This window comes from Manihot esculenta, chromosome 11 (assembly GCF_001659605.2).
Source record: "Manihot esculenta cultivar AM560-2 chromosome 11, M.esculenta_v8, whole genome shotgun sequence".
NCBI lineage: Eukaryota > Viridiplantae > Streptophyta > Magnoliopsida > Malpighiales > Euphorbiaceae > Manihot > Manihot esculenta.
This window is the reverse complement of record NC_035171.2, coordinates 11,959,446-11,971,935: the sequence shown is the minus strand read 5'-3', so window position 1 is coordinate 11,971,935 and position 12,490 is coordinate 11,959,446. Positions and strand designations below refer to the sequence as shown.

The following is a 12,490-nucleotide window of genomic DNA, read 5'->3' as shown; positions in this document are numbered from 1 at the left end:
ATAAACCACAATATTTTCTGAAATAATGTTTTAATATAATAAAAACATCTTTAAAATAATTTTAATTTGTTTGTGAAAATACGAAATTAAAATGTATTAAATTTGAATATATTTAATAACTAAAATTCCAAAAATCAAAATTTCAATTTAATGGTATAATAATAATAGATGCATATTTTTTTTTTAAAAAATATGTACAATTTAAACATTAAAATTACAAAATTAATATAATTACATAATAAAAATAATTTAATTTAGTATATAATTTGATGATTTGATATTCAGCGTAGATTTTGGGGATGTGTGTAAGTTTTACATAATAAATATATTAATGTTTTAATAATTTAATTAAAGTAATAAATACTAGTTCAAAAGCAGTTTTTAAGGAATGCACTCTTAATTTTACTGTAAATATCAAAAATTAAATAATTTAATTTTTAAAATATAAGACTAATTTAATAAAAAAGTGATTATTAGATTTTTAAATTTTAAGAAATACACTATTTTTTTTAATTTTAAAATGACTTGATTAATATATATTTTTCAAATCAAAATTTTAATTATTTTATAATAAAAAATAATGGGCATTTTAAATATTTATATTATTACGTCATACATTGTTTAATGATGATAATTTTAATATTTATATTAATTATTTTATTTAGTTAATATTTAAATAGATTGATTAATAATTTTTTTTTGAAGAGCATCGATTAATAATTTTTTTTAAGAGCATCGATTAATAATTTTTTTATTAGGTATAAAATGGACAGAAATTTTAAAAAAATTAATAATTTAAATTAAAAATAAAGAGGAGAAATACTTTACAAATTACAGCCAAGAAAATAACAGATGTATGAAAAAAGAGGTGGTATTTTGGGATTATAAACAGGGAGGAATGGACTTAGACATGGCGTTCGCCTCCTCTCCTCCTTCTAGAATTTCACACCCACCGCATTCTCTTTCTTCTCCATCTTCATTCCTAAGCAGACCCAGAAAGAAAAAGAGGATAAAAATTGTTTTTTTTTTTTTTTTTTTTTTTTTGAAGAACCTTGTTCTTCCTCTTTCTTTGTCAAAGATTTGAGCATATAATTCTAGTGGGATAATTTTATGATCTGGGATTTGATTGAAATTCATGGCAGATCACCATTGAAATGTCTTGTCTACCGGATTTCTTGATCACATGCTTTATTGGTGCGTCCATTTAACAGATTATAACTATTTTTGCACTTAATTTGCGTGTTTATTTGAACATTTATTTGTTTGCCTGCTTGTTTGATATTTGCATAGAATGGTCATGCTCCGATTGTGTTTTGGGTTTTGGTAAGATAATATGTCTGGTTTAGCTTAAAAAATTGCTTCTGGTGGGTGGTTGATGGTTCAATGAGTTGGGAGGGGTGTGTTGTGGTGAATGTGTGCCTTACAAACAAAAGCTTTCGAGCTCTCCATGGCTTTCTGTGTGTGTATTTTTTTAATCAGTTGAAAGAATCGGATTTGTGTGATTGTTGTTCTCTTTGCTTTGTTGACTTGCTTGCCATTTTGAAATCATTTTTGGGTATTCGAAGTTTTGGTTCGTAATGATAAATTAGAGTTTGCTTTGATTTTGAGGTACTTTTGCTGTGCTATTTCTGAGCAAGCTTTTTTAGATTCTTCGATCAAGGGGTGAGAGTTTCAGGAGTATTGCTTTTTTTGTTCATCTTATTCTCTGTGTGTGTGTTTGTTGATAGCCACTGATGCTTAAGTTGTCATCTTGGATTCTATTTCATGTTCAGTTCAGCGTAATTTATATACTTGCAGTTTGGATTAAATCATTTGTGGCTTAAGGTGATTCATGTTAATCAATGAAAAATTCTAAAACAAAAATGCAGTGCTCTCCAATTTGGCTTTTCTGTTGATTGTGCTTTTTTTTTTTTTTGGACTTTTTTCAGGCAGTTCAGTCTATTCTGTTGGGGACCATGAATTCTAGGTGCTTCATTGCTTGCTGGTTTGGAGGTCAGAAAATCTGTGCTACACGTTATTGTTGGATAATGAGTATGTGTTCTGCTTTCTCTATGCAGTCTCATAAGGGAGTTATAGTTGAAATGTGGATGCCATTAGTGGATACATAATGCTGGCCTTTCTGTAGATACTAAATTGCCGTTATGATGTATGGGTTCTGATTTTAGCTGCAATGGTAGTCTAAGTTGGTATCTAGACCCATTTGGTCTTTTGCTTAAGTTCAATCACACTGGTAGAATTTAGGAAAGTGCTAATACTGCTTTTGTTAGATGATATAGAACAGATGAACTTCTGATAGGACAATCGGGCAGGATATAGTGAATTATATGGAATTGGAAGTTGAATAGATTCACTTGGAACAAAAAAAAGGACAGAGAAATTATTCAGCTCAACAGGGTTTCAGACTGCAAATTTGAGCCATGGGCTTGCCACACCTTTCCTCTGCTGATGATACTTATGAAGATCCTTCAACATTGTTGGGTTCGTTTTTGCAAAGCCCACCAGGATTTGATGGTGTGAGCTGCTGTGACTTGGATGGATTACATGGAGGAGATGTAAGCCGAACAGTAGGGCATTCTCAGAGTTCTTCTTTAGGAGATTTTCAGATGAAAAATGCTTTCAATCGTTCCAGATTTCCAGAGAATTCCTTGAGATTTGGAGGGGCAGTGGATGCTACTTCCAATGTTAATCAACTGATGACTGGCTCTATAGATAATATTGGACGAATAACTCCTAAAATTGGAAAGAATATCCAAGACCCTGCTTCTAGGATCATTGGCTTTGAATCACGGGGAGCAAGTCCTTTAGATAATGGATTTGAGAGATTTTCTGTTGATCATCTTCACTCTTCCTCTGTTTCTAGCCTCACAGTAAATCAAGAGCTGGTTGGGCCACTTGTTAGGAAAAGGTTATTGTCACCTCTAAAAAGCATGCTTTCTGCAGAAAAATTTGATGGGGATAATCTGGATATTGGCTGTCATGCTTCTCAGCTGAGTTCCTCTTCTCTGACCAATAATTTAAATATGTTTGCAGCAGTCGACTATAAGAAAGCAAATTTTGGTAGCAAAATCAATTTCACTGCATCAGCCTGGTCCTTATCTAGTTGCTTGGATAAAAGCGGTATGCTATGTAACAATAGCACAACAGCATCTGTTTTGCTTACTGATGGCCCTCTGCTAGAAAACAAGGATTCACATACTAACAGTACCTTTCTATACTCTCCTGCGCATGATCATTTCAAAGAATCAAGTGAAGGACGATATCGAAATTGGGCAATATCCTTATCCCCCAGAAAGGCCATTTCACCTCTATCATTATCTCCTCTAGGGCCTAAGTGCTCTGAAAGAATAAAAACACCAGGAAGATGCAAGGATGTCAAGAGCCCCATGGGAGATTGCCGTTCAAATTTGGAGAAAATAGGACAGTCACTTGACAAACATAACTCTGACATCATCTTTGCTCCAGAAGAAGCTGATTTTGGAATAACAAGCAGATCGTTTGAAGATATTGGTATCTTTCGCAGAGAGTTTTCTCCTCCTTCCCCTGAAGGTGCTGCTGACAGCTGGTCTTTGTTTCAAGAACCAGCTCCTTCCCAGAGCACAAGGTTCATTAGAAGTTTAAGTGGCCTTCCTGTTCGTAGGTCCTTGGTTGGTTCATTTGAGGAATCGCTACTGTCTGGACGGTTCTTTTCTGGAAAGTTCACCCAGGTTAATAGTGATGTGATCATTGTTACTGCTGTTTGATTGTTATTCATTTACTGGAATTATTCATTCTTCTATTGCTTACTCCATTTTGTTGGTGTTGTATTTGTAGAGAATAGATGGTTTCCTAGCTGTGTTGAGCATTACAGGAGGGAACTTTTCACCACAAGCACAGAAACTTCCTTTTTCAGTGACCAGTGTTGATGGAGATTGTTATTTGCTATATTATGCACCCATAGATCTTGCAGGAAATTCATCAACTAAGCTCAAAAGCCCAAAATTGAAAAGAGGCGTAAGCAATGATGATTCACAAACAGTCAGAAGCCGCCTTCGAATTCCTATGAAAGGGCGTGTTCAACTGGTAATTTGCTTTTCTGTACAATTAGTTGGTGGTTATGAGTTCCTACTCTGTAATACATTGAGTTTTTTATGTTAATTTTTGAGATTTTATATTATATATTCTTTTACACCCAACTGTGGTCTGCATTGATCTCTTACAGCATTTTTTTTTAGCCTACCGTTTTCGCACTTTGACTGGTGGCAGAACCTTTTGGATCACCTGTGTCCTGTACATTGTTATGGATCTTTGTTGGCCAATGGCAATGTTAATTAGAATGGCCTAGTCTCATTGCATTCTTTTGGAGTTCCATTCTAGTGGTCTCTTACCTATATTTCATCTTCGGGGGTTAGGAAAATACACATTGTTTTGCTGCAAATTTTGTGCTTGATACTCTAGTTTGCTCATAATTCAGCATGTCAGTGCTGTGTTTAGTAGTGAAGGATCATTTAGTCATTAATTAATGCATTTATTGTCATATGATATCAGTTATTGGCATAGTATGAAGTAACTTGTAGGGCATTGATGTGAGAATTGACTTCTATTTAACATCAAAATTGTTTGCTCTATACAGGTCCTCAGCAATCCAGAGAAAACCCCTCTCCACACCTTTCTTTGCAACTATGATTTGAGTGACATGCCGGCTGGTACCAAAGTAAGACAGAGTACAAGTTAAATGCCTTGACCTTTTTTTTTTGAAAAAAAGGACATTATTTTCCTACTTTGAATAGATATGATGTGGGAGCATTGAACTCGATGTGTTCCAATGTTAGCATCCCCTTTTTCCCCATAGTAAAGGACACACGACAGTAATTGTTTGAATTGAATTATTGGGAGCTCTTTCACCAATTCAATTTAAACTAAATACAATCTTTCCATGATAGCAAACTTTGAATGACATAGCGAAAGTTGAACTTAACAGTAAGATCAATTTCCTTTTTGACCTTTAAATGGAATATGCATTTTTGGTAATCACATGTTCAAATGATCTTTCCCCCTCCCCTGATTGAACTAGCTAGTTTAACAAACTTAAGGACCTGGTCACTTGTGGAAACTAGGGTAGTTTTCTGAAAAAAAAAAGAAGGAAAATATAGTTTAGTGTTAAGATGTGCTTGTTTTCCAAATGGAGAAATAAAAAACTAATCTTCCTTTTCTTATTTGTTTGAATTGAACTAATATTTGGATAATAGTTTTATGTTGCTTTTCCCCATTTTCCTTTATATCCAAAGATATATTTCCAACTGTAATTCAAGTGGAAAATAATAACTCTTTTCTATGACTAAAATTATGCTAATAACTTTTACCTAAACAAACATTGTATTATTATTTTGGAAAATATTTATTGAAAATAGTAAAAAACTATTCATATTATTATGAAATAAATGAATAACGTAGCAAAATAAATTTTTTTTTAAAAGTAATATAAGTTTCTACATATAATTTATGATATTTAATTTTTCTAATTATGAAAGATATGATTTTTTTAAAAAATAATGATTCATAAAATTGTTTTAGTTATTGATAGGTGAATACAATTTGCTTATTTTCCCCTGTTTTACATGGAAAATGAAAATTGGACTTGTAAGTGTAACTAAAGGCACTAAAAGGCGTTGGACGAGGCGTGAGGCGAGGCGAGGCCTAGCCCTTTGAAAGAGGCGAGCGCCTTTCCTTGCCTGGCTTGAGGCATGGGGCTAGACAAGGCGTCGCCTCTTCAAATAACATGCATAATTAGTTAAGATTTTATATATATATATATATATATGATAACTAATTAAGAAGGAATTAATATAATATCTATGCATGATAGAGTAGTTTATGTTTACCATTTTCTAAGAGAACTCTTGATTTTATTATTATTACTTTTTTTTTTATGGAATATGAGGATGCTATGGAAGCATGATCATCTATTAATGATAGAACACAATTTTTTAATTCAAAATTTAAAAAAAAATCATTGTAAGAGGTAGTTGAAAACTAATTATATTTTTAAGTTTTTTAAAAAATTATTCATATTATTATGAAATAAATGAATAATGTAGCAAAAAAATTTTTTTTTTAAAGTAATATAAGTTTCTACATATAATTTATGATATTTAATTTTTCTAATTATGAAAGATATGATGTTTTAAACAAATCAAGATTCATAAAATTGTTTTAGTTATTGATAGGTGAATACAATTTGCTTATTTTCCCCTGTTTTACATGGAAAATGAAAATTGGACTTGTAAGTGTAATTAAAGGCGACGAGGCATGAGGTGAGGCGAGGCTTGGCCCTTTGCAAGAGGCAAGCGCCTTTCCTTGCCTGGCTCAAGGCACGGGGCTAGGCAAGGCATCGCCTCTTCAGAATAACATGCATTATTAGTTAAGATTATATATATATATATATATATATATATATGTATGTATGATAACTAATTAAGAAGGAATTAATATAATATCTATGCATGATAGAGTAGTTTATGTTTACTATTTTCTAAGAGAACTCTTGATTTTATTATTATTACTTTTTTTTATGGAATATGAGGATGCTATGGAAGCATGATCATCTATTAATGATAGAATACAATTTAGGTAGTTGAAAACTAATTATATTTTTAAGTTTTTTAATATGCAGTATTCATGTATTTTATAATAATATAATGAATATTTTATAATTATAAATAAAAATGTTCTTAAAATATTTTTTTAAGTTTAGTTATGAAAAGTTGTAATATAATTTTGGCTGTATTAAACTCATTTTTCTTTTTCCATTTAGAAAACAGTTAGAAAATATAATTTTTGTTATCTTAGTTAATTTTGTAAACTTCTTTTAGTTCTCCATTTGAAAAACTGGTATATATGAAAACAAAACTCTGTTTTTCAGTTTTCTTCAAAAAAAATTTCCTTAAAATTAGCGCAGAATTTTTTAGAAAATGAAAAATGGAAAACAGAACTATTTGTCACAAGTAAATGGACCCTAAATAAATCTTTGTTTTTCATCTGTGTGTTCAACTTGTGTTATCTTTACTTTTTTTATTTAATGAATTTAATGTGCAACAAGTTCAGAGTCCTGCATTAGTTTGGAAGTTGCTTGAGGCAGAGCCAGGAAGAACACTCTGAGTGTGGGTGTGTATTTTTTTTTTTTTTTTTTTTTTGGGGGGGGGGGGGGGGGTTAGTGTTGGCATAACCTTTGCAGTTTTATTTCCCATTATGTGTCGACTTCCACCCACGTTTTTACTTTATTTGGACTTTGGCCCTTCCAAGTTTAATGTTCTATTTTTGCAGATGGTAATGTTGCATGTTGTCATAACAAGATGCCATTTGCTAAATGCATAAATGTCTGTTCAATATCATACATGCTTGGACTTCATAATTATGCTGTTTCTAACTATTTTTTCTTTTTCTTGTTTTCTGTTGAAACCAAAGTAGACATTTTTGCGTCAGAAGGTAACTTTAGCCTCTTCTGGAACAACCTCATCAGAGTTGAAGCATAGACATGTAGGTTTGGATGGAAAAATGAAAGACAAAATGACCTCAGCATCAGAGAGAAACCATCCTGTAAATACAGATGCTTCTATCAGCCAAAGTACTGAAGTCAAGGGGATCGAATGCCGTGATATGGTAGATATGATAGACACCCAGAATTTTCCCAAGCAATCTCGGAGTGAGGGAAAGGCAAGTATGGATTCTTTTGTACTTGACAATGGCTGCAGTAATGGTAATTGCAGGGGGACAAGTGAGGAGTGCACGGGGGTGGATACATGCGTTGGAAATGACAGAAGATCAACTCATGGTTGTTTGAAGATCAATGATAATGCCCACGGTGGTGCTTTGCGTTATGCACTCCATCTACGTTTTCTTTGCCCCTCAATGAAAAAGTCTTCTAGGTCAGTTCAGCGATGTAGATCTGATCCTGGATCTGTCCCACAAAAGACACATTTAGATGTGGGAGGAGAACGCAGGTTCTATTTATACAATGACCTGAGAGTTGTGTTCCCTCAGCGACATTCAGATACTGATGAGGGCAAGGTATGTGATCTTGAGTTAACATGATGCATGAGATCTTTTAGGATTTTATCACCCCAGGCATATTTCTCTCTGGTTGTTTCCATCTCACCTGTGGTAAAATGGTGATTTGCATGTGAGTTGTGTGCGCGCACCCACGCGTGTGTATATATGTTGCATCAAAGAAGTAGACTGCCTCTTTTGCTTCTTTGTCTATGAAATCTTGGCATCATGGGGCTGGCCTGTTGTGCATGCTCCATAAATGGGAGTGAGTCTCTGCCTAGCTAGATGCTAAATCCTTGTGAACAAGTTATCTATGGTCTCTACGCAGAAAATGTTTAAATTCACAAAGTTAAAAACAATAAGTTAAATTTGTCTTCTTTTATTTTACCTTGTGCTCTATTCTAATGGGATTCATTGCTTTCTCCTTGGCAGTTAAATGTGGAATATCATTTCCCAGAAGATCCAAGATATTTTGATATCAGCAGCTGAAGTGTCTAATTGACCTCAATAGATTGCCGACTCTGTACATGCTTCACTTTAGTTGCTTCATCTCATCTTAAAAATACTGCTAATCTCTCAACTTGTAAATACTTTTCTTCAATAAAGTTTGATGGGTTGAAGCTTGATGATCTGGAATTTAGAAAGAAATAGGGTTGTGTCCGGAAAAATTTAGTCTGGAGGGGTTACGCTCTCCGCTTTTATTCCTTTTTTTAGTGGCACATAACCACCACTCTATTATATTGCCACCTGTCTTTGTAATGCAGCGCCGTATGTATGGATGTATTTGCTTGTCCATCATCGTTAGGTGGTCATTTAATTTTCTTTCGGCGCTCATCGTTAGGTGGCTATTTAATTTTCTTTCGGCGTTCGTGTTGATAGAGTCGCGGTATAGCTGGGTCTGCTCTCTTATTTCCCGTAACATCAAATGAGCTAAACTTTCTTTTGGCAGATCCGGACCCTTAGTCAATCTGATTTACTTTAATTGCAAGTTGAATGAGCTAAACTTTCTTTTGGCAGATCCGGACCTTTAGTCAATCTGATTTACTTTAATTGCAAGTTGAATGGTGACAAATGAATCGGTCTAATTAGTGGGTTTTAATCAGTTCCAGAGATTCAAAGATCATTAAAACTCTTCTTGCACTCTTGATTGCCTCCTATATTTTTTGAAATGATATTCAACTCTCATCTATCCAACCCAATGCTTGCTTGCTTATGAGTTCTACAAGGTAATCATTTAAATTTGCCCTCAAATTTATTTTTGGAATGGGGTAATTTTTACTTGTAAATTAATTGACTTAGATATTTTTTTGTTTAAATTCAAAACGTTCGAATTTTTAGCAAAGCAAATCTAATTTTTAATAATGAATACTGTTTGCTCTCATCAAAATAAATTTATTTTTTTATATAAATAAAGAAAGTATAGTTAATATAATTAAAATAATAAAGTTTATTTAATATTTTTTTCTATGATGTCTCGTTGGTGAGGTAGTGTAGTGTTGTGTTGACTCTCGTAGCTTTGACGAGGTTGGCGATAATCATCCAATTGGCATCAGTTTTAGAAATGATTTCAATGTTCAAAACTTGTCAGGCCTAAGTTTGAATTCATATCCTATTTCTCTTTAGTTTTCTAGAGAAGGAACCTCTCGCCTAACAAGTGAATAGAGCCTTCTCTCTCTATTATTGTAGAGAGAAAACTGTCTTTTTCTCGGTTTGTTTTCTGGGGCAAGTCCCTTTTCTCTGCTACCTTGTGTAGCTTCTTTGTCCTGTTAGGTAGGGAGATCATCTTTCCTTCGCTTGTTGTGGCATGTTGGCTTTTAATCTTATCTGTTTAGCCGTGAGCTCTCTTTCTGCGTGAGTTCCCCGTTTTTCGGCGAGAATTCTAGTGGTTTGAAGATTTGGCTTCCTTTGGGACCGACGAAGTTTGATGTTGTCGGCAATACTACACTGTTTGGGTTAGATTCTGACGCTGTTAGGATTGATAATAATAGACCTCAGGCTTTGGGTGGAAGTAGAATCTTGTAAAAATTACTGGGGACTATGAAAGAATCTTTGGGTGGAAGCAGAATAATTTGATTAATGAGAATAGTTTCTAAAACTTATGATAAGCAATTGTCATAATCAGATAGGACTAAAAACATAAATCTGATTGTGGGAACTCAAAAAAGTAGTTTGATATCTTCAAAAGCATCCTTCCATATCTCTTGAAAGAAGGGTTATCAACTTTGTCATTTATAGTTCAACTGAGTTTAACAATAAGCTTTGCAAGAAAAGGGAAACCAAAAAAAAAAAGAGAAAAGTGAAAACAGATCACACAGAGTTATTGAAATCTCTCATCACTGCAAATGGCAATTGCTTTGGAGGTCTCCAAGAATAAGCAGCCAACCTAGAAGTAACCCATCACAGGAAACAAAGCCACTTCACTACTGAGTTGGCTCTGTAGCCTTGTAGGGGTCACTCACCAGTCACCCCTGGCACTTTTGTGACACATATAGTGATCAAATGTCACCTTTCCTTCACATAATTATCAGATTTTCATTCAATCCACTTGACGACGTGGCCCTTCATATTATTTCCCTTTTCAGCTAAAGATGGAATCTCTCTTAACATGTAGTAGCTCTTGGGGACGATTGGGTGATTCAGTTTCCACTTAATATTATTAACTCTCACATTACGTGTCCTTCCGCTTTTGGCTTTATATAGCTGAGAGTAACTGAAAAGAGAGAGAATTGCTCTTCTCTTCTAAACTCTCTTTATATTTTTCAATTTCATATTCCTATTCTGCCCTCTTCTTCTTCTTTGCAAAACGAACTAAGCAAGGGCATTTTTGTCCGTTAAATTACAACCAATCATATTCCTGCAGCTTATCTCTCTTCACGTACGAACAAATCCTTAAACCCCATATAAACCCTCGTTGTCTCATTCACTCTCATCTTCCACAGCCGGCTACCTTCTTCCTCTCCCCCTTTCTCTCTGCAAATTGAGGCTCAGAAATGACAGATTCATCCATGCACAACTTTCTGAACCAGCAACGACGTCGTCCCTTGGCTTCAAGACCCCCAAGGAAGAACCCCACAACCCCACCATCAGCTTCCTTTTCTCGCCTCTTCCAGTGCCTTTACTGTCCTCGAAAGTTCTACACCTCTCAAGCTCTCGGCGGCCACCAAAACGCCCACAAGCGCGAGCGAGCTGCTGCTGCTCATAGGAACATATATGTGGAACCCATGTGTCATCACTACCCAACAGAACCATACGTGGACTCTGGTGCACCATTTCTGGACCAGTACTGGCTGGAACCCATCCAGACCCACCAGTTTGCACCTGCTGCTAATCGTTTTCTTCTTCCTCAAGATGGGTCTTACGGCGGCTCCGCCAGTTCTCCTGACAATGATTCTCTCTTTCCAGTAGCTGATCTTACCAATGACGCAGCGAACCTTGATCTTACTCTTCGTTTATAATTTCTTTATCTCTGGTAGCAAGAATGTGAAAAATGAAAATTTTCTTAGTTGTATATGGAAGTGATGATATATGATTGATGAGTTATTGTTGATCTTCTTTTCATTCTATTAATTTTTACATTTAGTGTAGATTCAATTTAAATAAAAATTATTCTAAAAGAAAATTTTTAATTAGTATATTATTTTATTAATAAAATTATATTAAAATTTAAAGTTTTAATTATAAATATTAAATTAATGTACATATTTTAATACAGATGTATATTCTCCTAAAATCTTATACTAAATTAAGAAGGTTTTTCATCTATTATAAAGAATATAAAATTTCACATATTTTTATATTGATAAATTTATTATTGGATCAAAATTTTGAGTATTAATTATTTCAATTTTTAATATTCAAAACACTAAGAAATTATAAAAAAATTTGCATAAAACTATATATCCAAGTCTCTTAATTTTTTTGATAACTCATTAAATTATATTATTTAAAAAAATCGCTAAACTTAGTGAAATACTATAATGATTAAATGAAAGAAAAAATTATGTGATATGTTGAAATGAGAAATCCTATTGAATTTTAGGATAGATTTTTTTAAAAAAAATTTCTAATTAAAAACTCAAAATACAAAATTTACTTAAGAGAAATGGGTTGGATCATCCTTTATTGGTAAAATTGTTAAACTTAGGTTGACGAAAAATATTTTTTATATATTTTTTAATATTTAAAATATTTAAAAATTTTAGTTAAAAATATTTTTATGATTAAGAAAAAAAATAAATTATTTTAAGAAAAATAATTTTTTCTTTTAAAAATAAAAAGTTATTTTTCTTTTATAGTTTTTATTTTTCTCAACTTAAAATTTTTATATATAAATTTATTAATAAATTTTATTTTTCAAATCAAAATTAAATAATATAAAATAAATTATCTCATTAAAAAATATTTTTTACGGAAGAGAAAATATTTTTATGAAAAATATTTTTTAAATATAAATTATTTTCTGTAAATA

The 12,490-nt window shown here is 32.9% G+C and overlaps 2 protein-coding genes across 2 annotated transcripts; both read left to right on the top strand.

The window, feature by feature from the left end:
- The first annotated feature begins 892 nt into the window (after positions 1 to 892).
- On the top strand, positions 893 to 8,648 carry LOC110626674. Its single transcript, XM_021772713.2, has 6 exons — positions 893 to 1,194; positions 1,929 to 3,704; positions 3,811 to 4,059; positions 4,610 to 4,690; positions 7,444 to 8,043; positions 8,455 to 8,648. The coding sequence occupies exons 2-6, from the start codon at positions 2,418 to 2,420 to the stop codon at positions 8,509 to 8,511; spliced, it is 2,274 nt and encodes a 757-aa protein (XP_021628405.1). The 5' UTR covers positions 893 to 1,194; positions 1,929 to 2,417; the 3' UTR covers positions 8,512 to 8,648.
- Positions 8,649 to 10,799: 2,151 nt separating this feature from the next.
- On the top strand, positions 10,800 to 11,551 carry LOC110625753 (zinc finger protein KNUCKLES). Its single transcript, XM_021771376.2, has one exon. It carries the CDS (start codon positions 11,013 to 11,015, stop codon positions 11,475 to 11,477), a length of 465 nt encoding a protein of 154 aa, XP_021627068.1. The 5' UTR covers positions 10,800 to 11,012; the 3' UTR covers positions 11,478 to 11,551.
- The last annotated feature ends 939 nt before the right edge of the window (positions 11,552 to 12,490 follow it).

What these genes read in the sequence shown, in the direction of transcription:
- LOC110625753 (XM_021771376.2), top strand. Translation starts at nt 11,013, where the DNA reads ATGACAGATTCATCCATGCACAACTTTCTGAACCAGCAACGACGTCGT.
- LOC110626674 (XM_021772713.2), top strand. Translation starts at nt 2,418, where the DNA reads ATGGGCTTGCCACACCTTTCCTCTGCTGATGATACTTATGAAGATCCT. An exon ending in ACATGCCGGCTGGTACCAAA is followed by an intron (nt 4,691 to 7,443) that starts GTAAGACAGAGT and finishes AAACCAAAGTAG; the next exon opens with ACATTTTTGCGTCAGAAGGT. An exon ending in CAGATACTGATGAGGGCAAG is followed by an intron (nt 8,044 to 8,454) that starts GTATGTGATCTT and finishes TCTCCTTGGCAG; the next exon opens with TTAAATGTGGAATATCATTT.